This window comes from Gymnoscopelus braueri, assembly GCF_963280865.1.
Source record: "Gymnoscopelus braueri genome assembly, chromosome: 12".
Taxonomy (NCBI): Eukaryota; Metazoa; Chordata; class Actinopteri; order Myctophiformes; family Myctophidae; genus Gymnoscopelus; species Gymnoscopelus braueri.
The window spans coordinates 18,093,576-18,121,396 of NC_137614.1; the positions used below are offsets into that span (position 1 = coordinate 18,093,576).

Genomic DNA, 27,821 nt, shown 5'->3' on the forward strand with positions numbered 1-27,821 from the left:
GTTAAAAATGGAGTTTGAAGTTACAATGGGTTTGTATAGGAAGGGGGCGTGTCTGATAAAATGAATATCTAATATCTAAATATTGAATCAAGCAACTTAAAAACTGTCTGGGGTGTTCACAAAAGCCTGAATAGACGATAAAATCACCAAAAGTTTTTTTGAAAGTGAAATATCCCTTTAAGTGGTTAATTAACATTGGGGAATAACATCATGAAATCAGCGTCCACTGGACATTGTAATGTATTGTGCATGCAAATAAAAAGAATTACAACCAGGCATGTTTCCACCTTTTTTGAATGACTTTATTTTGATCTAAAAAAAAAAAAAGAAAAAAAAGAGGGATATATATATATGTACATCATTTTGCACATTGGTGAACTCAAACTGATTTGGGAATTTTGCAACACACTGTCAAAATTATAAATCAATTTTCTTCACATTGTGGTCTAGCACGACTCATAACTGTGTACAAGTCCAGAGCCACTTATCACTTCAGGTGTGTAATCAATTATCATGTGGTGATAAATAGTGATGGACAAAGTGAATTTGTCTCTACTCTAACCAACAGAGAAGCTGCATCAATGCATTGGGGCATAAACCTTTTTTTTTTCGTTTCTTTTTTTTCTTTTATCCATTGGTATTGATACTGCAAACCTGGAGGAAGGAAACAGAGGAAAGGAACCTAATGATCGCTTTCAAATCCTACATATTATATACAAATTCTGAAACAGTTTAAAAAAATGTATTTATATCAAAACAAAGAATCAATGTTAAATTCATCTCATTACTAGTATTATTAGTACTGAATTATACAACAAAATGCTTGTTTTTGGCATTGAGATTCATTTTCTAGGTGTTGAGAGGCAGTGAAACGTGGAAACACTTGCACAGTATTTCCACATATTCCCTTTTAAATATTTGAGCCAAATATACATTAGCAGCAATTCAGAAATAAATAGTAACCTTTTGCGCTGTGTAATTGTACACAATGATCAGTCTGGAGTATTCCATACCTGCACAGCTAAATCCTCTGTGTAAGTTTTAAACCAGAGTGTAAAAATGGACACTTATTGATACGTTTTTACACTCTTATTTTACACGCTTTTGCTGTGCGTGCTCCAGGCAGGCCAAACACATCTCGAGCCAATGACATCTTATATCCATGGCCAACGAGGACCACTTCATGACTTAACTGCTGTGTCCACTGGGCACCTCTCACTTTGTTCTTCGTTCTAAAATAGAGGTGCGTTTGGAAAGCACCACCAGTCATAGCTGCTACATAGCTGCTATAATGACTAACTGAAAGACCACTTGAAACGCCACGCTCTCATTAAAAGTGGAAACTATTTTAACTTGCGGTGCTTTTTGAGTGCTAAAACAAAGGGCAGTGTTGGGAACACTTCAGCAGCTCATTAAACCAGTGGAGAGAACAAGAGGTTACTAGTGGACACACTACAGTACCTTCCTGGTGTTTTCTTTTTCCCATGTAATTTAGTAGGTGGCATCCCTGCTCTTGTCAATATCTCCCATGCCTTGTCTCTCCTTTGAGATGGCCACCGATCTGAGAAGACCAGACAGACAGAACCCAAGCCTGAACCAAACTGAGCGATGTGCTCGGTTACCTTTTGAGGAAATACACATCTTCTCAGATCAATGCTCACAAAAGGACACCAGACAATTGAAAAGGCATTTTCTTAGTTGCTAGGGCACAATTGTTCTGAACCTGCTCAGTAACATTAGCCTGGCTTGATGTGCTTATGGATGAAGTGGCTGAATGGTTTCAAACAATGCATCGTGTTCAGAGAAGAAAAAAAATCGTCATCTCTCCTATGGCTGGTTTTTAAGGTCTAAAGAGGATATGTCATCTTTGATTTACATGTATCTACAAAACAATGAATGTGGAATGACAGCGTTTAATACAAAGACAAAAACTTGGAAAAAAGGGTGACGACTCCAAATAGGAGGTGGTCACCCCATAGGACCTTTCATAAAGCAGGGTGACCTGTAAGCCCTGTAACAGTACTTCCGGGCAACCGTATCAGCAGAGCAAATAGAAGCACCGTTAGGGGGCTATAGGTTACCTGTTGGTAATCAGGGCATGTCAAGTACTGTATGGGGACACATGGGGGGATTTCACAGCTTCTCTTTTTCAAGGTTTTCTTTTTCTTTTACTTTTGTATATATGTATAGATATACAGTAAATATTATGCTGGACAACATCACAGTACTGTGTAAATGGTGTTAAATCTCTGAGAGGAGACACTGCGATTAACTTGACAGCTTTCGGGAGAAAAAAAAGTCACCTTTTCATTGTCTTGTCTTATCTGCCATGTTTAGACTTGGCATCTGCGTGATTACTGCCCTCAAGCCCCTGTTAGATTCCAGACAGTTAGTAAAACCTCCCCACATGAAAAAGGGGTATAGGGGGTCAACCTTCACAGCGGTCTCACTTTATTGAGACAATATTAGTGCACACAACTTTTTTATCTTTTCTTTGAGAAAAAAAAAAGAAAAATATAAATTAGGAGAAAAAAAAAGAATGATGTAAAAACAAGCAAGGAAAAAGTGCCTGTTAACCTTCATCATACACTGCACCTTGTTATAGCTTACAACCTCTTTTCCCCCCATTGTTGTTAGTGTATCTGCTGTCTGTCGATAAGCATCATTTTACAGGCAGATCCCTTGGATGGATATATATCACATGCATCTTCTTTTTTAATGGGGTGGGAGGAAAGGGAGATCCAGGCTGCTTCCCTGAATTTTGCAAGAGTCAACAAGTTTACAAAGACACATTCTGAGGCAAAACAGGATTTGCTTGTGCTTTGGATCAAACTGTGAATGGTTTTGAAGACGAATGGCAGTTACCCCAGAGCCTGTGTTGATAGGTGTAGTGGAAGGTGGACCGGTAGGTGAACTACTGTAAAACGATTAACCAAAAAAAGATTTTGGCTACGGTAATCCCCAGAAACATAGTTTTTTTTCCCATTAAAGGAATGAGAAAGTAACATTCTATTCAAACAGACTGAAAAAAATATATCCTTTTGCATTATTTTTATTTGTACATCATGCTGACATAGTTTGGAGGTTGCCTCGCTTTGTTAAAAAAAAGAAAAAATAACATTAAATTGTCATCAGCAAATAGAATGACTGAGAAATCACATCTAGCCAAATCCAGAAGCTCCAGCACCAAATTTCGGTTGAAACTTGATTTTTTTTCTCCTTCTTTTTCTGTTTTATTTTCTCCGACATTGCAGTATCGTACAAACCAATTTGTACACAATAGTAGCTTAACCAAAATGTTAACATTGGCAGTTGTTTTAGCCCTTCCAGTTTCATCAGCTGGAATTCTAGTTAGAAATAAAGCTAATCCTACTACCTTAATATTTACAAAACAAAATACACAAACTACCTATCTCCTAGATATACTATATAAAGGGAGGGAAAGCCTGGCACATCATGGCCCATCTGAAACCACAAGTATCCTGGTGTTGATATGTATGTTTGGGTTTCTGTTGTTTCATACTATGGCAGTGAGAAGTCATCTGTTTTGAGGTATATTATGCTTGCCGGTGTAGACTCAGCTTTCACACTCCATGTCACGTTTCCCAAATACGTAATCTGAGCAGAAAAATGCATCTGTTCATCATAAAGTGCTATATTTTAAATGAAGTTAAAAAAATAAAAATAAATAGCAGACCGACTGAACTGCTATTGTTCTTGTAAAAAAAAGAAAGAAAAAAAACCTGGTAAAGTTACTAAGAGCCATCTAAAAGCATAAGTTTAAAAAAGTATTTAATTTAATCTCCCAAGGGTGTAACATTTCTAGAAGCCCTAACCTCTGTGCTTAAAGGGAAATACACCCCTAAGCAAAATTCATATTTTGAATTCCTATGATCTTCAATAATTTATAGATTTGTGTACATGAACAAGTCTACCCCAAGAGTTAACCTGTGAGTTAAACAGCACCTTTTGGATCGGCTCCATTGACAAGGAATCAAGTGAGAACTTTACAAAAAAACGTTCCGTGGACGGAACGGTAACCTGGGTGATATGGCAGTATGTTTTAATATGTGATCGTTTGAGCGTGACAGCTCAAACAAACAGCAATAGGTCCACAACGATATGCTTTAACTCACTGTCAATGTAGCACTGCATTTTTTACTTTAGGCAGAGTTGTTCATGATCACAATTATTAACTGAATTACCCAAGATCACAAGCAATGAATTCAGTTTTAGAGAGGATTACAACGGACTGTACATAATATCACCACTGCGAGGGCAGTGAGTTCCACCTCAGTTCCAGTTTTGCCCTCTCTCCCCATCCTTCACTATGTCCCTTCCAACAAGGACTATTGCTACATTTGAAATGACAGTACACTGTACCTAGCCCTCGGACTGCATCCCTGTCCCATGGAGATAACCACTTGCAAAAAACACTTCATCTCATCTCCCCAATTCACCAAGCATGGCTATAGTCTCCATGAACAATCCCCTTTAGTGAAAACCTACCCATATCACTCTCCTACACACACCTTTATGGAGTGCATTCAGCATGAGAACCTACATTGGCTCTTGAGTGCTTACAATGGGGTAAGCCCGCCCCTTCAAAAACAGATCTACTATTAGTAATGATAAAGATAATAGTAATAATACTCTTCCTAAACTCACCCTCCACAATTTAGCAAAATGAAAACTAGGTTTGTCCAGTTTGGCTAGGAGCTTGCATTCTACATCCCTCTCCCCTGTCACTACGCTGCAGATTAAGCTATGTTTTTGGAGTGTGAGGTTTGGTTTGCAGTTGGGAATAAAACGTGGGAAGAGAGCAGGGTCAGGGGAGCAGCCTCAGATCTCTCTGTTTATGGAGGGAGTTAGTATGAGAAGACTCATGTCAGTTCGTATCTGTCTGTAGGTCCGTTTTTTTCCCGATGGTTGTGGCATTGTACAGTACATGTGCGTGCGGAGGGGTTCCATTTGTTCAGCTCATGTGTTTTCTTCTTCTTCGCACTTAATATCTTGCCTGTGTTGTTTTATGGTAGTGGGTTACTTGGGTATTAGTAAAAGGAAAGTCTGTCGCCATGTGTAGGGGTGATATGCGTGTGTGGGATTCTACGACGTGTGTGTGTGTGTGTGTGTGTGTGTGTGTGTGTGTGTGTGTGTGTGTGTGTGTGTGTGTGTGTGTGTGTGCGTGTGCGTGTGTGCGTGTGCGTGTGTGTGTGTGCGTGCGCGTGATGCCGCTGTTCAGCTCACTCAGTCAATAACTTGATCTCGTTGGCGAGGAGGGTGTTGAAGTTGTAGGCAGCGTCAGGGAGGCAGGGGAGCCCAGAGAGGTCGGGCAGAGAGGGGGCCATGACCTCGCGTGGGGAGGACTGCGAGGGCTCGGCCAGCTCCGGGTCGCTCTCGCTGGAGGTGGAGCCCACGCTCATGTTGCACGCAGCCTCGGGCAGCGAGCCTCCACCGATGCCGGCGGGCACAGGGCACACCTCGGGCTCGCTGCTGGTCTCGCTGGTGGTCTCGCTGGTGCTGGACACCACAGAGAGCAGGGACATTTTGCGGGTGAGGCGGCTGGGCAGCAGCGATAGGGCATAGTCGCTTATGATGCCCGCTACGTCCATGCCAGTGGCCTGGTCGAAGGCAATGAAGCCCACGTTGGCGTTGGCCTCGCACACCACGAAGGAGCCATCGTTGAGCTGCAGCAGGTCAATGCCACACACGTCCATGCCCAGGATGTTGGACACCTGTGTGGCCAGCTGCTTGGCCTCCTCGGACAGTGAGCACATCATACCAACACCACCTAAACAAACCACGGAGAACAGGGGCACAAACGTTAGTCACTGTGTTGTGTAGCTGATTCTGTGTCTATAAAAGCATGTCAAAAATTCATTTCCACTCAGGTCCTTTAATAATAAATTGCATATTGGCATTGGCAGCCAAGAGTGAGCGCCTATGAATATTCATGACACAACAAGCCATGTCATGATGACACATGACAACATTTTCATGCACCAACAATTTCTGGCATTGAATCCAATGACCATCGGATTGTAAGATCCAACCGGAAACACTGGTAATGTCACAGCACATGACACCTGTTACATAAAAGCAGAACGCACTGGTGAGTGTTGGCCCCAATATGTCGCAGTGGATTACTGCCTCAAATAGCCTGAAAACTGCACACGCCTCCTCAATGTTAGTTCAGCTTGTCATCAACAGGATTGCAGTATCCATTTAATGTCTCAGGGTTTATTAGGGATACGTTTCAATTCAGTTGTCTTTGCTTGTCATATTGTTTTTGAAAACACAAGAAAACTGTTCTTGTTTCCAAATACTGTGTTGTTCTGAATTATATGATATAAGAAATGTTACTTTCTATCAATTATTTTAGTTTTTTTTCCTTCTCCCCAATTTAGGAGTTGGCAATTCCCCCGATGTTTGTATAGTCCAGGTCTGACTAAGCTGTAGGAGTCGCTAGTGCAGCAACACTGCACACACACGCCCTGTCCAACACCTGTCTCCACAGTGGGGGGGGGCAGGAACTTTACCCCTGTGCCACCCGGAAGCCCAATCAAAAATGTTCTTGATTAATTATATATGTGTATATGACACTGGTGCTGTCTTTCCAAACAATTTTCTTTATCACTTACACCCATCAATTGCAACCCCATGTATGCCATTAAAATGTGATCTGTATCTAGATAACTTACCTGCATAATTATGGAAAAATGGAGTAAAAGCACACAGCGCGCTGAATTATGAATTACGGGTTAAGTCATGACGTCTTAGGAATAGGGGACCAAGGGGTTATTTTCACATCATATGATTTTCATTTGGCCTCTGTAATTGTTCCAACAGATTCATAATCCTATATTAAAACTAGAGGTTCAGCCTCACATATAGAGTTGCGTTGCCGATCTGACTGATATGCCCATATATGGAGACCTCTGTATCTATCAGTCCTTGTCCCTTTTATTTTATTTTATATATATATATATTTTTTGGGGCTTTTTCTGCCTTTATTGATAGGAAAGTAGGCTGACAGGAAATGGGGAGAGAGATGGGGGGGTGACACACAGCAAAGGTCTTCGGGATCGGAAGTCGAACCTGCGACAAGCTGTCAAGTTGGATTACCAGCATATGTGGTATGCGCCTGGATCGCTAGGCCAGCGGGCGCCCCAGTCCTTGTCACTTTTATGCTAATAGGAGGGTGGGCCGGCCAGGGGGCGGACCTCTGAGGTCACTCTGACTCAGCCATAACCATATAAGGAGTTCCCAATGCAGCTACGCCCAAATATGGAGTGTGTTGTCTAACCTCAATGTGTTGTCATGGCATCAGCCACAAACAAATCAGTCAGCTCCATATATGGGCAAAAAAGGGTTCATACCATATATGGGCATATCTCTGCTGTCCAGCGTGAACCTGATAACTCCAAAACGCTCATTGTTCAGGAAACGAAAAACAAAATATAAGTTTTTCAGGAAATGAAGATTTTTTATTTTACAATGTTTAATTCTAAAATGCTTAATACATCATTCCATTCCCTTCAAGACAAACATTTTTCAAAACATACAGCCCCCCCCCCCCTCCAAATAAACATCTTCTGTTTCACAGCCACCTACCCAGGGAGCAGTTGCTCTGCATGCGGCCGTCAGTGGAGCAGCGCAGCATGGAGCCGATAACGCGGCCGCCCACCAGCACCACGCGCACGTCTCGCCCGTGAGACTCCTTGACGTACTCCTGAAACAGGTAGGGGGCGTCGTGGCGGATCAGGTGGCACAGGTCTGCCAAGTGGTGCTTGTCCCTGGCCAGGAACACGGCCTTACCTGGAGAAGTAATCATAATATGTAGATTCTGCTTATTTTACAAACACTTAACCCATTAAGACCTGAGGCCGGTTCTAAAAATGTCTTCTAAATCCTAACAGTTTTCTGAAAGACTTGCTTATATATATATATATATATTCAAAGAATAACATTTTCACGATAAAAAAAAAAATAGCAGATCTACATCATAGCGTGGCACGAAGTGACACGCTATGAGCTTGTATATCTGCTATTTTTAAATTGCCAAAGTATAGTGGATAAAATGATTGTGATGCCATATTAACTACTTTTGCTCGGGAGCACCATTTATATTTGCTGAAGCCACCAGCCAGGCCAGTAAACTTCCATTTCACATTTCATTTAACATATTTCACAAATGTTGTGTAAAAAAAAAAACAATAAACCAAGCTATGTTCTGGCCCTCAAATGACCTCAACTGTCTGAAGTTTTATAAAAAAATGTTCACCTGACACCTAGCTGTGTATGCTGACAAAGGCGCCCACTGAGATAACCATGTAATTTCCCATCAGTTCCCATTCCTTCACAGAACAGGACAACAAATATTCTCTGGGGGCACAGAATGCCTCTTGCTGTGTTAATTAGCACTGCTCGGCTCTGGCTACTAGGTGTCATGTCCCCTGACCCTCGTTAAGGAACACCATGTGAGTGCATTACGCGTGTCTGTGAGTGCACGTATTTGTACACGGGTTAATACACAATAACATGATGAGGCTAGCTGTCTTCTTGACTGGTCAGTGGTCACATCATGAATGGAGCAGCAGCCATAACATGACACCTTGGGGCTCCACAGGGATATTATGAGCAAGGAACTGAATGCACGTGCCGTCCATTGAGGTAGAGACGGGCCCTTTGACCATGGCATGTCACTCTGAAAAATCACTCTAGGAAATATTGCAGTAGTATAAGCCAACCACTACTTGGCAAAAGAACAACGGTCAATACTAGTCATTGCTATTTGAAGCCTGTCTAATTGTGCCAAGATGTAAACACAAGAGCAAGTTCCTTTAGTTGGAAGGCTAATCACTAGCTGGACTATAGCCAATGGTAACGGTCAACCACAGTGAGGAGGAAAACAATCCCACCAATCTCCATAAAAAGGGGTCAAGTTAGTATTTGACCAACGGCTGCTTTCCTTAACAATGCCTTGTGATGACGGCCATGGCTAGCCAAAGTCCATTGTTAGCCCCTCCACACAATGGCAGAACCGGCGGAGTCCATGACTGAATAGAAAAGGCTTCATGGGTCAGCAGACCCCCAGTCAATCTCCAGGAAATGTGACATCAGCAATGGCAAGGCTCTGGCTTCCCAGGATAGCCCAACGTGAGCCGAAAATAACAAAACTAGGTCAATTAGTATTAGCGAATGAAAAAAAAAAGATTATCCTAGCAGCTGAAACTGAAGTGCGAGGCTGTACAGTAATAAAGCGCGCTAAGCCACTAATGCTGATGTGCTGTGTTTGTGTGCTTGTTGCAACACTACCGTCCTAATCATTTAACACCCCGCTGAAGAATTCCCTATGAGGACGGCCCGGGACTGTGGTGCCGTGTGCAGAAGGTTAGAGAGGCTTTGGCACTTTTCTTTGTGTGCTTTCTCTTTTCTTGACGCGTGGTGTGTGGTGCAGGGAGCAGTAAGGAGTGGAGCTAGATGGACTGGTAGACGGTCTCACCTCTGTGGCCACGTGCATTCTTCACCACCACTGGGTAGCCCAGCGGCTCCGCTTCGTCAATCATCTTACGGAAGTTCTCATGGCCTCCTGTGAAATGTGTGCACATACACATACGCACAACACGGGTGCACACACACACACACAAAACATACGTACACGAATCCCACAAATATACACACACAAAATGTACACGCATACATACATAGTACATACACACAGACATAGACAGACAAAAATACATTAGGAATTGCCTCAATTCGATTCCACGTATCACACATCCCAGCTGACTGAACTGAGGGGGGGGGGGATAATATATATGGTTTGTTACTATGGAAACAGTGCTAACTGAAAACAGCAAGACGACGGAGAGAGGGAACTGGTTTTGGATGAAGATGGCTGCTAGAATGCTCATCCTGGGCTTCATGGTTAGAAGCCTGCTGATTCATGTGATTGCCACTCGTCTGCTGGTAGAGGTCATGTTTAATTTGAAACAGATGACCACCTCTGCCATCAGTTCACCACAGCAGCAGCAGTCGTATAGCAACAGATTTGTTTTGGCCTCGGGTTTTGTTGTGGCCCGACAGAATATCGGAAAAATTGTCTGTTCGCGTAGCGCAATGTCGTAAGGAGAATTAAGAGAATTAATAACATTCTATCTGCCCCCGGAGAGAGAGTTAGTTAGGGACTGCCTCTCTCTCTTTCTCTCTCTCGCTCTCTTTCTCACACACCCCTGTCTTTCCCTACCTCTCCCTCCCTCCCTCTCTCTCTCTCTCTCTCTCACTCTCCTCCTCTCTGTATTTGTCTGTCTGGACTTCTCAGGCGTCCAACCAGATGTGAGATGACCCCTGCCACATGACTTCTCGAAGAAGCACACGTCCACAAGAGCTTTTGAGCGAGGGAGAGAGGGAGAAGGCGGAGAGAGCGAGAGAGAAAGAGAGCACAGAAAAAATGACAGAGCCTGGTCACGTCATGAGCTGCTGTGTGTGTGTGTGTGTGTGTGTGTGTGTGTGTGTGTGTGTGTGTGTGTGTGTGTGTGTGTGTGTGTGTGTGTGTGTGTGTGTGTGTGTGTGTGTGTGTCTGTGTTTTGTGCGCGCATATGTTTGTGTGTGTGGAGGGATGTGGGGAGCAGGAGGGAGAGGGAGGCTATCTTTTATTTTCAAACCCATGAGAGGGGGGACAGAGGGAGGGGAGGGCCTCTGTTACATAAGCGCTCCTGCCGCTCTGCATGCGCAGCCTGGCCTAGTGTGCACTGTGAAGAGACGGGTGGAATTTAGGGCAAATCCTCCCCTCCCTCGTCATCTCTCTCTCTCTCCTGCCTCCCCTTTCTTTTCTGTTGCCACTGACACCACGTCACTGGACTGAGCAGTTGTTTTGTCTTTTAAAAAAGGGGGGAAAAACAGCCAAACAAGTAGTGTTTGTGGTTTGGTTAACCCTAACCCAGGGTTGGGGGCGGGGGGTGTTCATTTGCCTTCACACCTTCAGTTCCAATCCATTTCAACCAAAGCTGGTCAGAACTACGCATCTTCAGAGAGCTGTGCTGATGGATCAGTGGCTAAATACTGTTATAATGATAAGGATTGAATGTTTTTAGGGAACATATGACAAATCTGCCATGTTCTCCATCTCTCTCTCGGTCCCTCTCTCTCTGTTTTGATAAGCCGTACAGGATAAATGATTGGCTAGCTTGGCTGTTGGCTTGTTAATTTGTCATGTCATAAGAGTATGCAGGCTCAAGGGATATGATGTAACCAGTGTGACTGATAAAATCCAAACTGTCATTGAGGACCACACGTAAAAAAAAACAATGACAAAAACAATGACAAAAACACATTACACACAACACTGAAAGCAGATAAACACATAACATTGCTGTGAAACATGATCACTGTTGCTGAATGCGTCAAGTTTGACACAACAGACTCTCATTCTACACAATACACACAATACACAAATACTGGTATTGGTAAGAAAGGCAACAAAGGATGGATCAATCTTAAATCAGTTAGCCTACTTAACTTGGAGGTAATTAGAAACCCACATTTATATTTCATTGTACAACTGGGTCGCCCACCGAAACTCAGCCAAACTTTCTTTTGTTTTTAGATGGGAGAGTGCAGAGAGACAGGAAATCAAATCAAAGAGGACAGACATGTGAGACAAGACCGGGGGTCCTTCTCACTCAGTACTTTTAACACCTCCTCGCTCCTCCTCGCTCCAGTCGTGACCGAGGTATCAATCGAATTCCACCTTCTTGAAGGACTGACATCTCAATTCATAATTTGCTTGTCGAGGAGCCGAGGAGAGAGGAGCCTCCCAGAGAAGCTTGGAGCAAGGACACAAGTGGATCCTTTGCGGAATTTGTTTGTCAGAACAAGTATGAACTGAAATCTGTTTAGTTATTGGATACTGCAGCCGATCATCTCCTTCGGTCAAGGGTCTTCAACATTTTTCAGGCCAAGGATCCCTTAGCTGAGAGAGATGAAGCAGGGACCCCACACTACATATTGTATAAAATTGTGTTGCAGATTAAACTTTTTCATAGATTTAATATAGTTTCATAGATTTGTTTGACAGCACTGTCATCAGTGTATGTTGGATTCATGTTAATGTGTATTTTCAGACATTTAACCACTTGAACCCTCAATACTTAGTAAACTTGACATTTGACTCTGTAATTGGTCTGCTCTTTCATCCCTCTACACCAAGGGATGACATTTTAGCCAGAAATTGCCAAAAATAGCCGATTTACAAGCTCAGAGTTTGTAGATCTGCTATTTTTGGCTAGAATTCTCCTCAGAATAGCGATGCAAGTAATTCACTTAACAGAAATCCTATAACACAAAGTTTTGGCGGACTCTGAGGACCCCCTAGGGGTCCCGTCGGACCCCCTGTTGAAGACCCCTGCCTTAGGTTATGGGATCTATGGGATCCTGGTACAATTTACTGTGGAATCCCCACACTCCAGTCTGATGAAGTTCATTGACCGTGGTCTGACACAATACAGAGTGAAAGTGTCCCACTTGATTAAGTTTTAAGAGAGAAGATGAAATTCACTATATCTCTGAAAAACAGTCATTTGGCAGTTTAGTTAGTTGTTGCAAGTTTTACTTCCTAGGCTGCAGGTTTGCTGTATTTCAAAACTGTTAATCTCTTCTTTTTTTTTTTTACAAATAAAATCAAAATGTACTCCCACTCTGTATTCTCATATGGGGATTCTCAACCCAACAGAACAATCTGTTACAAGGCCAGTGACAGGTGATCCAGCTATGTAATACATCATAAGTAAATGTTGCTTTAAAATTACGGTTCAATTTGACAAATCGATTCCTCCGTCCTCGCAACTCGTCCTTGCATCATTACATGGGAGGAGCTAAGACGCAAGGAAGAGACGTAAGTGAGGAACGCAAGGATGTAAAAATAAGTATTGAGTAGAACCCTGGGCATTGAATTTGAATTCAGCTCCTCACAACTAAGAAGAAGCACATGGTCTGTGGACTAACTGGCTGAGCCACCAGGCACCCCCAAAACTCAACTGAATATGAAGTGGGAGGGGGTAGAACCGCTCCATCACTGATAGGGTATTTTGTCATTGGCGCCTTTGGGTAACTTTCCGTATTGTAAAGAAAAACACGTGACAGGTGTTTGTCTTACCGTAGGAGAAAGTGTCAGGGAGAGGCACCCCGTGTCCGGCCAGCTCCTGGAAGGTCCAGAACTTGTTGACACAGTTGAGGATGGCCTGAGGCCGGTTCACCAACCGACAGCCCATCTTCTCCAGGTGGCGCAGCACGGTGATGTCGCTGTCCGACTGCACCCAGGGCGTGGGCACCCGCACCACCGCCACCTGCGGGTAGGCCGTCACCACCTCCTGCTCCACCCGTAGACCTGATGGTGGGGGATGAGGGGTGTGGAGGGAGGCGGACGGAAGATAAAAGGGAGCAAAAGGAAGAGGTGATTAAGATTAAAAGCCTTTAATTGCCGGTGTGTTGTGCAGATGCTGGTGGGAAAGGAATGATGAATAGAAAGGAAGGTGTACGGTGCCTGTGGAGCATGACACCTTCAGTCTCTGATGTGAACAGGTGTCTCATCTTCTACTTTGTTTAGAATTTGTAGGAACAACATGTAACTGATTGATTGATCGCTAACCTAAAACTACTTTCACGTCACATGTTAACATATTGTGTGCCAGAGGTTTATTAAAATAGGGTACATCTAAGTGCCAGCATATCTTCCATCCACTTACGTTGATATGTTTCGTGCTGTGGAACCGCGGACGCGGAAGTGCATGTAAACAAAGCGTGCGTGCGAGACGGCGGAGGGTCCCGACTAACGCCTGGAACAATAATATTTCTAACGCGATCCTCCATTGCAGAGTGATCGCCGATCGAAAACGGCTCACTTCCGCCACGTTAAAAAGAAATGGAGATATTAAGCTTTTAGTCAAGGAGTTAACATTGGAGCGGCCGACCGGAAGCATTTTTTACATGGATCGACATCCGGCCTCTCCTTCTCAGAGACTCCTTGGATGATCCCAAAGTTTCGTTAGAGCGCCCCACGTGGGGAAAATATATATTTTTTAAAATGGGCCAAAAACGGTCCGGACCGTTTATGGCACATGACGCATGGCTTCTCAAAAACGGTCCAGACCGTTTATGGCACTCAATGTGTTAATAGGAAACATATGCGGTTTGGTTGATGCTTTTATCCATAGCATCTCACAACAGCACTAATGGTTACATAGCATTTACCATTTGAAAGTTACCAACTGTGACTGGGATTTCTTTTTTAAGGGCCAGCATTCCTCCATCTATTTCCAAGAGTAGCTTTCTTTGATGGTGTTATATCCCATATATCCCTACAGCATGAAGGGTTGAACTGAAATACTGCTAGTCTGCTACAGACTAACTGTTCTTCATTGAAGGATGCTGGTTGACTTTGTAGTTTGCACACTGTTCTGTCTTGTAAATTGTCGTGTTTCGTGTGGCGCCTTAACAAGAACCAATTCCTGTATGTCCTACGAACTCGCAATAAAGTGATTCGGAGTTCTGTACGCAGCCTGTTGCCAGAGGAGTTGGCACTGGCTGTGCCACAGGGACCTGCCCTGTGGCACAGCCAGTGCCAACTCCTCCGGCTGCATGGGCCAAGGCTCTGCCTCTCCGAGTCACAAAACAAGATCTCTGGTAATGTACTTACAAACTAAACAGTACTTTGTCTCAATGTAGGCCAGTGGGATACAGAGACACCCCAGGGAGATGCAATTACTTTAGTCACACATTAACACAACAGAGAGGGCAGTGTCACTCAAAAGTGTATGTGTGTGTATATATATATATATATATATATCTTCTAAGAAGAGGACATGCAAAAACTAAAGAGCAGTTGGACAAAAAAAAGAAAACATTTGACAGTGTGCATTGATGGCAAAATACAATTTAGTGTAAAACATTCAATGTATCAATCACTTAATGGAATGGCCAAGAGTCTGCTAATACATCATCTGCACCCACCCATCATATCATAAGAATGGGTCTGTGCACACTGCACAGCATCTCAGGCCAATAATGGTAGACCATGGCGTGGAGACAAGGAAAACACGATGATATAGTTAAGGGATCCAACAAAGTGATGAAAACATAGAAAGAATCTGTAAGTCTGGTTTTCCTATTGACCAAATTGTGTGGTAAATCCAAAGATATAACCAGACACTTCAGTGTGATAACTGGATGTGATTGTGTACAACAACAAAAAACAAGCCAGGGTCTAATAATGGTGTGGCTTCCCTGTGGATGTTGTTAAATATTAAATTTAATTAAATATTTCCTTGGTGAGAGAATGAAGAATTGCAACTAAATGTCTTTAGTACATTTGTTTGATGCAACAGATGACAATAATGTAATGAAAAGATTATATGGAAATGAAAGAGTGCGTTAAAAATGGGTTAATGGATACAAATGTAATCAGACGACCCTGCTGCAGTATTTTGGCTAAGCAGTTCTCCTTTCCCAGTAAACACTAATGTAGCTGGCTCCTTCTTATCTTCCTTGTTTACGTTCCCTGCTAGGGCATCCCATTCAGATATAATCATAACAATGTGTAATTATAATAGAAATAATTCAGAATCCAGTCATACAGCATAAAGTAATACTCAAAGAAGAGGAATAATGAATGAATGATAAGTTAATAATAGTAAATCAATAATTATACAGGAATATAAATTGAATTTCCATTACAGATGTCATATTGATAACATCAGTCTTGTCGAAATAGGGAGGGACGGTGAGTTGATGTATCTGAGATTATGAATTCACTAAATGTGAAAAACATTCACACCAAAAAATATATATTCGGCACAGACTACTCCAGTGGTGCGCGAGATTAACTGCGCCACACAGACAGACACACAGACCCTCTTCAAGACAGCTCGCCCGCTAGGAGCCACGGCTTTAAAAAACGATGGCTGGTTATCTGCCAACTAGACCAATGGCATACCCACATACCAGCTTGTGGCTGCTGTTAATCCCCCCCCAAAATTGATGACAAAAAGACCTAGAGATATATACAGTAGATGGAGAGGGGAACACTGCATTCTAAACAGGGAGCTAGCCTGACAGCTCACCAGGAGAGACAGATGGGGTGGTGATGGAACCCGAGGAGAGAGAGAGAGAGAGAGAGAGAGAGAGAGAGAGAGAAGGGGGTAATATATGGAGGGGAGGGGGTTGGAGAGAGGGATGCTGGCTGTCACTGACGCAGCACTTCAGCTCCACCGTGACCTTCTTTCCAGCCATCTTAAGATCTCCACGCTCACAACAGCGACAGTACCGACAGCCCTGGTCGCCGGGGGTCATGAGGAGCTTGATGGCCGATGCATATGGAACGAGGAGAGACGGGAAGCTGCTGACGTTCACCGCTCCACTCTCACACTCTATCAGGAAGCCGCCTGTGGGTGGGGTGCGGCATTTTCTTGTTAGACTGAGCATGCGGTTGCACCATTACTATGGCTAAAAATTATAATACTGTAATACCATTCATTTTGCCAGAAGCATGTGATCATGACTTCTGAACGCGATGTCTCGGCCGAGATGGTTTGGCGGAACAACATTGCTACAAAATAACAAAAATGTGTTCGGTATAGCTGACATGCCCCTAATGGTGGAAACTAACTGCTATTCTATCATACACAATTCATTATAGAAGTTGTCTTTGTGCACATTCATATAAAAAAAGGGAACAGAAGAACACGTACAAATGTCAGGTATGTGTGGTGAGAGGAGGAGAAGAGAATGGGGGGGGGGGGGTGGGGTGGGAAGAGTGCAGCATGTCTGTGAAGGCACGAAGCGACAGCCCTGCCTGCCACCCTTCCCTCCCGTGCTCCTCTTCCTTTTCTGCCTCTCCCCTTTCAATCACTGTATTCAATCAGTAAGATTCACTGTCCAGTGTCCTCTCTCTCTCTCGGCCCCGTTGAGAGGAACGCGGCACACAGCTACAATTGTGCAGCTTATTGAGAGATCAGCAAGCGGCGCTACGGTGGGAAGTGTCAGAAGGGAGGGAGGGGCGGATCCACAGGCTTTTTGACAGACAGTATTCAGTGTCCACGGTGCGGTGCTTGTCGCCGTTTCCAAGGGAACCAAACACAAGCCAATAGGAGCCCTGGTGGATGAATTAGCCCTATTCATTTGTTCCGGGTGTTGGCTTGCACACTGTACCGCCTGTCATGTGACCATTTCAAAACATTCAGAGAAACACTCATGACCGATCCAGTCTGTGCGGCGAACAAAAGGCGAGCCAGGGGCTTTGGTGTGATAATGTACAGATTTAGTGTGACTGTCTGGCAAAGCCGTTTCACCATTAGAAGTATTATTATTATTATTGTTTGCTGCATATTGTTCTGCACTGCAGTTGCACTTGCTTTTTTATTTGTGAATCTTATATCTTCTGAAAAGCACTGTGTAATGCTCTGTTTATAAAAAATAACTTTCTATGTACATACTTATGGCTATTCCTGGTTAGATTTGTCTTATTTTCACAAGGACACCAGTGGTTCTCAAAGTGGGGTCCGGAGACCCCCAGGGGTCCTTGGAGGGGGGGGGGGGGTTAGTTAATATAGCATCACAATCATTTTAACCACTTTATCCATTTATGTAAATTGCATATCTACAAGCTCTAATCTTTAACTTTTACAAAAATATATATCGAAAAGGTTTGGAAAATGTTGAATAATTTTTATAATTAATATAAATCTCTTCTGGGGGGTCCCTGACAAAACCTTTTCAGATAGGGGTCCATGGCCAAATACATATTAATTTGGGGGTCCCTGACACGAAACCCCTGCTTTAGACCCTCACAGGTCAAAGAACAAAGAGTGTTTGTTTAGTACAGTATACATATCGTCGCTGTCCAGTGGAAACCTTGTATGTCCAAAACCGTTACGTTTTAGTCAATGGAAAAAAAGAAGCTGTGTAACAGTGGATCCAATGTAGTTATTATTTAGTCAATATATTATATATTCATAAAACCCACAGAGAGACTTAATGACAACCTGGCATCCCTATTTTGGGCAAGTCATTATACGAGAAGATTGAATTCAAAAAGGGAAAATAGCAGATCTACTAACTCACGAGTTGCGATGCAAGGCATTTGAGCTTGTAGATTTGCCATTTTCCCTACTTTAGCACGACACTGTCATACGACAAAGAATGATAGGGGGCATTGATTTATGAAAAAACATAAAAATGATTAAATATGGAGATACAAGGTTTCTGCCCGACAGCAACGTGTGTTATTCTCATTCCACCTGACAGGGCTAACCAGCTACATAACTGCTGAGTGCAGGGGAGTCCTGCTCCACTTTAACATACTGTGCATTCCAGATCGTGACATCACAGTGCTGGTGTTGCTGCCGCCGACACATCCTTTGCCAACATTTGGTGGGTTATGCCAACCTTGGATGGCATCTCAGTCTGGGCTATCCTGGGAGGGTAACAGCCAGCGTACTATTCCCTCTGGGGCCAAGGCTGGGTTGGGCCAATAATGGTCTCTTTTTTTTTTTACAGTGATCTGTCATCAGTTGGCAGGCACATGTATCCTAAACACAACTATAAAGGATGGGAGACACAAACATGCTGTATGCTTGCTGTCAAAACAGGAATCTTGACCGTTCTGTTCACTGGCTGGCACCAACCCAACATTCACCAGCCACTTTCACTATCTTACCAGCCATCTAGACTTTTACAATAGGAATATAATGTACATTAATGCAACTGGGTGCCTGTTCAGGCGAGGAGGGCGATCTCTGTCGCTGCGCTAGCTACAGGTTGGTCAGGGCACCTGTTGGTCAGCAGGGAGCAGAAGTGGGGAGGGTGGCATGTTCCTCTGCACGCGTTACATCCTCTCGGTGAAATTCCTCACTGTTAGTTGAACAGAAGTGGCTGGCGAGTTCATGGTATCGGAGGAAACACGTGCTCATCTAAACCCCCCCCACATGACCAACTGTAGGGGTTAGCGGTGACAGGGACCACACACTGTCACCGCTGTGGGGAAATGTGGGGAATTGGCATAATGATTAAATTGGGAGAAATGGGGCAAAAGGAAAGAAACAAAAAATAGGAACATCAGCTGAGTGTTGTTTAGGCCTACTGGTAGGTGGCTGAAGATAACCTCTCACCAATGCAGAGCCTAACTGTGCATGTGCGTACTACACACATGTAAATGCTCAAGCAGATGAGACCCCCGTGACCAAATAGGCATGGATTTCCTTTTGCAAGGCACATGTGAACACTGTTGGTCACACACATAAAAATGTCATTCAAGAATCTGCAAATAGGACACACCTATAACTGCACCAGCAGTGATTTCTAATGTATGACTGACTTAGGCTCTACATTTATACTGTGTAGAAGTACATACTTTATGTACAGTATGTTACATTCTATACTATTGGGAAGCCAGGGCATATCAGTCAGGGCCTCCCTTTCCCTGCTTGAGTAATTCAGAAATTCCTTCTTCTGTCAAGACTTGTGCAGTAATCATTATGTTTACTATATACAGTAATGTGTAACATAATCAAAATAATTGGATGGGCCACTAATATCACATAATAAAACCAAACAAGAAATGTCCATTCTTACAGTATAGACTAGAAATATGCTATCCTTTTATCGTAAGCTGTACGGGTAATCATCTCATACCGCTAAGTATGAAGTTAGAGGGATGCGGTTCCTATCTAGCAATCATACGTTGGATGCTGTAGTTTTGGGCTGATGCAACAATGAAAGAAAATTGCAGAGAGGGCAAATGCATGTGTGTGCTATGTCACATACAGTACAAGACAGGCTCCTTTTGGTCAGTTTGTTTACATCCAGGTCTCTGGGAAATGACCATCAAATGGCAAAATGTAAATCATTAGCCAACAAAGGAGACATAAAAGGTGATGCTGAACCGGCGAGTGTGAACCCTGCAACCCTGACTGTCGCTCGCCTGGTCACACAACTGGCCATATCACCATTTACTGTATAGCTCCTCAACAAATTATTATTGTTCACAAATCTGTGGATATGCCAAAACTGATGATGGACATTATTTTTGTTGAACACTTATCTCTCTTTGGGTTTTTTAGTTTGTCTAGCCTCTTTGGGAAACATCATAAATGCAAATGTCCTCTTCCAGTCACATGACAGAACTCCACTGACTTGTGTATACATACTGTATATGGGTCGCTACAGAGGAATACGTCAATCTGGAACTACTGACACAAGTTACTTTGCTTATATGACAAGATAGAAAGACAACACAAGCTCATTTACATTACATTTACATTACATTTCAGACACTTGTCTGAAATGTCTCATCCAGACTAGAGCCACCAGCATTAAATGCTAGGGGTGCTACAGTTAATCAAACTAATGGATTTAATTGATTATTATTTAATAAAATAATCGATTAATAATCAATCGCAATTTCGGGCTTGTCATTATTGGCGAAACGTTTCAAAAGATTTCAAAATGAGTGAAAATAGCCTGCATTGAGCTTGTAGATCGGCTATTTTCACGATTTCTGCACAACACCAACGTTGTACGACGAAGTATAAAATAACGCTTAAGTGATTAGTTGATTTGTTGATATATTATTTGTTAAAAAGTATTCAAAACAATAATTGCTAAAAAATAATCGATAATTGCAGCCCTATTAAATGCTATAAAAAAGTAAGCATGTCCCTGATCACATCTATCTAAGTAGCCTTGTTGGCCATACATGGACTTGAATACATTCATATATCCCAAAACGGGCTAAATTAACAGTTATATATGGAGTGGACTATGACTATACCTAATGTATTACCATTTCTCTGACAAAATAACTGAGGATATACGATTAAACAAGTGACTCATTTCATTTGGAATTACATTTATAGCTTGATAAAAAGCAGGGGTATGTTACAATCAATTTCCTTACCAGTTTACCTCCAAATATAACCCCTACTTTTGGAAGCTATGGACACATTTACAGCCATATATCAACTCGCCAATCACATAGACTTGTAAAAAATGGCTCATCAAATCAAAATGGAACAGAGACACGTCCACCCTATGGCTGTTGCTGCAAATACATTCATCTTATGCTCACATGTCTGATTGATGGAATATTAACGAGCTGGGCACAGCTTAATGTGCCTGTGTTCTGTTCCAAGTGACACAGATATGTGACATGTATCATCCTCGGGTTAAAAGTGTGCCCACTGGCACCCACCAGGAACATAAAAGAATCTGACAACGATTCATATCCTGTCTTGTGCTCATATGTTTCTCAGCACACATCATGGGATGTGAAATGCCAATAGCTAGGCATTATTGAGTGTGTTTGGCCTTTTGTTGTGTGAGAGAGTATCGTTAGGTAATTCAAACCCTTTTGGGTTGTGTGTGTGTGTGTGTGTGTGTGTGGCCAATTCTCATCTGAGGACATATAGTGGCCTCAGTCTATGATTGTGTGAACACTGAATCATGCACTACTCAAGCCTAATTTTAGACCAGAATACACATCCGCGGAAACCAAACATTTTGGCTAGTGGCTGTTAATCCATTCCCGAAATCAGTGTCCAGTGTCCACACATTCACAATTTTTCCTGATAAAAATGATAAGAATCTCAGAAACAGATATATTTACCAGACTACAAACATTTACCAGCACTTGGCTTGTGCTAATTTCCCCCTGTACATAGCAAATATCCAAGGATTGGATTTAGATTGCAGTTTGTACACAGAACACAAACACACTCAGACATTAGTTGTAAATCCATGAGAGATGTGCTGCTGCTGTGCTGAACAGAGCTAGAAGTCCAATCGCAGAATAGGAGAATAACTATAAAATACTTCACTTTTAGCCTGTTTAATAGCACAGACATACAGTACATTAGAGGGGCCGCTAAAAGAAAAGGTCAAATCCTTGATTTATAAAAGAACTTTAGCACAGACACCTACAGATGGACAGGTGCATCAGAGAAGACCATGGGCCGACTAATAGAAGAAAGGACTCCTGCACACTGTATTCTTCACATTCAATAAAATAAAAAAGAATTATTGGGAACAGAAACAATGTTTCAAAAAGGACCTGATCCTTTCTTCTAAATTCTTGATTTAAAAAGTGCCTGCTTCAGTAATCGTCCTCCTAATTGGCCGATTGGCTGATGGTGAATGCGGTTGATTACGTCCTTTTTGCTGCATCGCTGTTTTTCATAGGCCTAAGAATCTGAACTTGGGGATATTGGCAAACAAGCCGGTCAATCAAGAACAAAACCTGGAAACACATTCAGGATGCGAACTACGAGAAGCCAGAGTTTAACAGATATTTCACTTTCAAATTAAATAAACATAAAAAAAATATATGAAAAATAAATGAAAAAAGTAATGGAAATATCACGGCCCCCTCACACATTAGAAGGACATTCTAATTCGTGAGGGGGCCGTGATTTTTCCATTACTTTTTTCATTAATTTTTTATATATTTCTTTCATGTTTATTTTATTTGAAAGTGAAATATCCCTTTAAAATAAATGTATATAATAAATAAGCTATGGAAGCACACGCTCACACCAATAGAGTACAATGATTAGAAAGTTTAGAAACATGCTATGATGTGGCCCAAACAACACCATAACTTAAATTTAAACTACATTATATCAATTATTTCGATACCAACTAACCCAGTCTTCTATACTACTACAGTACAATTTGTCTTAAAATTCAAGATGCAATTCTTTACACTATTTGCTCATGATGGGCAACCCATACTGCATTATATCCTCCATCTGACAAGTCAAAACCACGGCATAACAAAAATGTACTGAATTATTATTTTCTTAGTGATTATTCTATTGATTACTTCTTTGACTTTGAGTAATAAAATAATCAAGAAGAGTGTTTTTTAATTGATTAGTCAGATTAACTGTTGCAGGCCTACTTAAAGCCCTAAAAGGTATTTGGGACAGCCTTATTCTTAGACTTACTGCAAGAGAAGTTGCTCGTTAAATTAGATAGGCACACACAATGGCACTTAGTATGTAAATAGTTGATATCCAAGGTGCAAATTAAATATGGAGGATTCATAACTGGATATAACACACATTAATGTTAGGTGTAAATTGGCATCTGATAATCAGCTCTCGAGACACTCCACAGTTTCACTCAACAGTTGCCTCAAATAACACTTTAGAAGAAAAGTTAGAACTACACTCATACACGTGATAACCACAGTTATTCTTTTTAACTGCTGTCTTCAGTTTCCATGTGGTAAGCCTCCTGTGTGTTCAAACTGTCCACTGACTGTTAATCTGTAATGTCACAGCTAAGAACTCCATACCATTGACCATATATGTACATCCTGGTCCAGTCAGGATTAAATGCTGCCTGGATAGCCCACCAGCAATGCTCCATTTGTGTCACCTGTTATCCTAGATACTTGTCTACCTACCTGGATATGTAAGCCAGTGTTCTCTTTCACGCCCCTCTAGTATTATATTTCTCATACACTGATGTCTTATAGGGAAATATGCCACACAAAGCCAATGTTATGTTTTATTCATGTACAAAACAACTAATATGTTTGTCCTAGCTGGGACATGAGAACATTTTAAATTCTTAAACTGCTATCTATTCCCCTTTGGATTAAACCGTATTGCTGGCTCTTGAACCCATGTTTGGACTTCTACAGTAAGTGATAGCACTGGGCAGAAGCTCTGGCAAACGTGGACTGGGAGGGAGGAAGATTTGAGCTTTCTTAATTTTGGAAGTCCTGTCCAATTTCACCGCTGCATAGCAATGCAACAGCCCCCAACACCCCCAACCCCACCCCTCAGCCTCAGGCCAGACCAGCAGACTATACTGGCTATGTGTTAATTGAGACTTAACCATCTCCCAAGGAGTGACAATGGCCCCCCGACACTCCTCTAACAAATTCCATGTGAGTCTACTTGTCAAGCGTCCCTAGTATTATCACCAACACACCAAAGCTTCCTAAAACATAGTTTCATAACAACCCCACAAACAATGTTCTTTCTATAAAGCAGCATCCCAAACTGACAATGAAAACCTGGAGAGAGCTATTTACAATTTGGTCATGTAGCAGATGCTCCTATCCAGAGCAACTTGCAAAGTGCAAGGTGAAGTAAAACGTAAGTAGTAGTGCAATGAACAGGTTTGTCAAACACTAGTGTAGTGTTATGTGATTGTGGAAGTGCTGAGACTACAATGATGTGCAACAAGGTATAGCTGAATAACCAACATAACTATTGTTGTACCCACCCCTGGATTGGGGCCTATGTCTCCCAAATGAAACCATTACCAAACATCTACCACTCATCTATAGGAGAATCCTCCCATGATGGTAGATATTAGGCTTCTGGGCTTCAGGCAGGACTACACTGCTGAGCATCTATGTAATAACACAGCATGCATCTATCAAGGTAACTGGAATAAGCAACAAACCCGGTATCAATGCAATAACATAAGTTGTTACCTTATCTAGCGAGAAGTGCTGCAGACACAAAGCTAAGCAGTGGCTGACAGCATCAAGGGATGGTAAGGATTATAATTGTATGCTGGCTATGGGGTTGAGAGGAAGTAGGTTGGAAATGATACAAGTTGCATCAAAAATCACCCCCCCAAAACCCACTAAAACTACTGTACATTTTATATTGGAAAGAAAACCATGCAGTAGAGTAGGCTATGATTATGTATTGTAAGAGGCTAATAAGCACCAATGTTCTCATTACCATCAACAGTCACTGATTTTTTGTATTTTATTTTTAAGGAATATACATTTGCAAATAGCATCGTGGCTCATCTCGCGCCTGCCATGGTTAACTATTCATTGTACTTGCCTCCGCATCAAACAGCATGCATACTGTACTGCAGTGGTTCTCAACGTGGAATCCAGGGACTCTCTGGGTTCCTTTATAGGGGTCTAAATTGATAAGTCTGTAACTCTGACAGTATACAAATGGAACCGGGTCCATTTGGTTCCATTTGTACACTGTCAAGAGTTAATGGGAGAGTCTGAAATGTAAAGGTTTGAGAACCACATGCTGTACTGTACACTCAGTACTAAAGCCACTCAGTAGCTGACTGAATCTCCAGGCGGTCTAGCTGCTGGAAAGTGGGTTAGGCGGTCACCGTCACACTGCTAGCCCCACTCTCCTATCCGCTACACTGCAGCTACACAACAATACCGTTAGCAGCAGCTAGCATCTGATCTGTGGGCATCGCAGGTTGTACAATGTTTTAGAGACTCCCCTACACAACACACCCCTCCAATTTGGGGGGGTTTGTTGTGTGTGTTTTGTAGGGGAGTTTTCCAATGATCATGATAATGATTTTTAATGAATTCAGATGGATATACTTGCCCAGGTTCCCCTCGCTGATAGTCAGCACGATCTCATCCATGAGAAGGGAGCGGAAATCTACGTCCTCTTCGGCGCAGCGCTGTTTCAGCGCCCGGAGGATCTGGACTTGGGGATACTCCTGGTGGATACGCCGGTCAGTCACGAACCAAACCCGGGAAAACATCTTTTATGGATGTGAAACTTTGGAGGGAGCCGAGTAGTAAGCAGGAGGGAAAGTAAATAAATAAAAAATCACAGCTGTGTGGCGTGTGAGTGAGTGAGGGGGCGGTGGATCGTGTAGCGCAGGGATGGATGGATGCTGCTGCTGATCACACAATGGAGTACAGCTAGATGAACAGGGTTCTGGTGCGGTTTACCCGCTAGAAGGACCGTAGCTAGCGCGTTCCGTTCGTCCGGCTGTTTTTTGCCTTCATCTGCAGTCCTTTCGAGATCCGTCCTCAGACTAACAGACTATTGATTACTTCGATGCCGGACTAAAAGCTAGTCTCCCTCCCTATATACTAGGACTTAAAAAAAACCAAGATGCTGCACTATTTGCCCGCGAAGGGCAAACAAAGCTCCCAGCTTCTTAGTACTGCGCTCTATTCTCCGCTCGGCCGGGTCGAGACCACCAGCATACACGCCACGAAATAGTGATGTATAAAAAGTGGATCACAATGAAACCAAACCCCCCCCGTACGGCGGCCGTCCGTCCGTCCACTGTGGGCTCCGTTTGGCTGCTGTCCACGAGGTATCGGTGCTGAAAAGTGCACGCTAATTTTTTCTCTTTTTTTTTGCCCTGCGTTTTTTCCTCCCCCGTTTCTACAACTCTCTACGTCTCCGCGTTCCCGTTTTGTCAACAGACCCTCCAATGATAATAGCGTCTCTGCAGCCGAGCGTCGACCAATTGCAACTTATAACACCATGAAAACACTCGTGCGCCCTCCGCATCTTCCAATGGCACGGGAGAAGGTGTGGATGACCCGTGGGCCGGGCGAGCCAATGGCGACGGCTTTAACGGATAGTTAGAGGGACGACCGGAGTTTTAATACATCATGGACACATATCCACGCCACGGCACGGACCGGAGAGCGCGCGGAAGCTGTGTGAGTGTGAATCAGTGCGTGCAATAATACCAGACCAAGATCCCATAGTCCAGAGGAACCGTCGCCCTGTGATTGGGTAGTTGTTGGTCGTCAGGGAAACAACAGAGGTAGCCTGTTTGTCTAGACAACAGTCATTCTCTGTAATATAATATATTTTAAGAGTTGATTTTTTTTAACTCCAACGTTGACTCTAGTTTATTAAAACTCTACTGTTGTCTGTACATCCATTAGTTTACAAACAGTGCCCCATTATGTGGGGGAAAAAAAACTTGACATGATTTTTCCTTGACCAGAAATGTGGACAATGTCATCTCCTCGTATGCCAGGCAGCGGCTGCTTGCCTGACAACCAACTAGCCAATCGCAGCACGACCGCTCCGTTTAGAAGATGGGATCGTCGTCGTGGCTCTATCAATACACCAGCACGCGAGTAGGCGAGGTGTCCGCACGGCACACGAGTCCGCGCATTTTCCGAACCGGTTCAGACCGGGCGCTACTAGGAGGTTTGGTGAATACCTAGCCATGGATCACACGACGCTTGTCCGTCACGTGCGTCATGGCTGAACTTTAAACTGTTTTTTTGCACTTTCTCCATTTACCACCCTCTACATAAACCTTCAGATTTCAAATATATAGTCCTTACCCCATGGCCATGGATGTAGCAATTCTACTCGGGCCCGCATAATTACCCGTATCTTCCGTATTGTTCCATAAAAAGCATTTTAATCCGATCGGTGGCCATTTTCTCCGAATTTTCTCCATATGCTTTCAACTACGTGACCCTATCGGTTGGTAGGTGTATTGCACACTGATACATTGTAACTCTATGAGAAAATGACCGCAGATCGGATTAAAATGCTTTTTATTTAACAATATGGAAGATACGGATATTTATACCCACCGAAGTGAATTGTAACATCCGTGGCCATGGGGTCATCACTTTTATTTGAAATTTGAACGTTTATGTAGATGTACGGGCTGTAAATGGAGAAAGTGCAAAAACCAGGTTAAAGTTTCGTCATGACTGTCAAGATATGAGAGTCATGTTACAGGGCTAGTGAATACCGAACACCAACGCCTCTGTCTCCATGCCCAAGTGGCAGGAAATATAACACTACCCAACAGACACATGAATAATGAGGCTGAAACTGACCAGTACAGTAGCCTGCTGTGTTCTGTTCTTTTCATTCGTTTGCTTTATTTAATTTATTCTGTCTGCTGTCCTATATTTATTTGCATTATTATGCTATATAGCCTGATGTGTTGGGAGGTCCTTTGAAGATTAATGCAAAAAAAAAAACACACACCCTTAGGCCTTATAGTGGTGGACAAAGTACATTTTTTTT

At 42.8% G+C, this 27,821-nt stretch overlaps 1 protein-coding gene across 1 annotated transcript; it reads right to left on the minus strand.

Annotated features, from left to right (window-relative positions):
* Nucleotides 1-311: 311 nt before the first annotated feature.
* On the minus strand, nucleotides 312-26,394 carry rimkla (ribosomal modification protein rimK-like family member A). The gene is made up of 5 exons (XM_080443754.1): nucleotides 25,392-26,394; nucleotides 13,157-13,387; nucleotides 9,506-9,592; nucleotides 7,615-7,818; nucleotides 312-5,791 (listed from the first exon to the last, which is right to left on the minus strand). The coding sequence occupies exons 1-5, from the start codon at nucleotides 25,552-25,554 to the stop codon at nucleotides 5,244-5,246; spliced, it is 1,233 nt and encodes a 410-aa protein (XP_080299880.1). The 5' UTR covers nucleotides 25,555-26,394; the 3' UTR covers nucleotides 312-5,243.
* Between the last annotated feature and the right edge of the window lie 1,427 nt (nucleotides 26,395-27,821).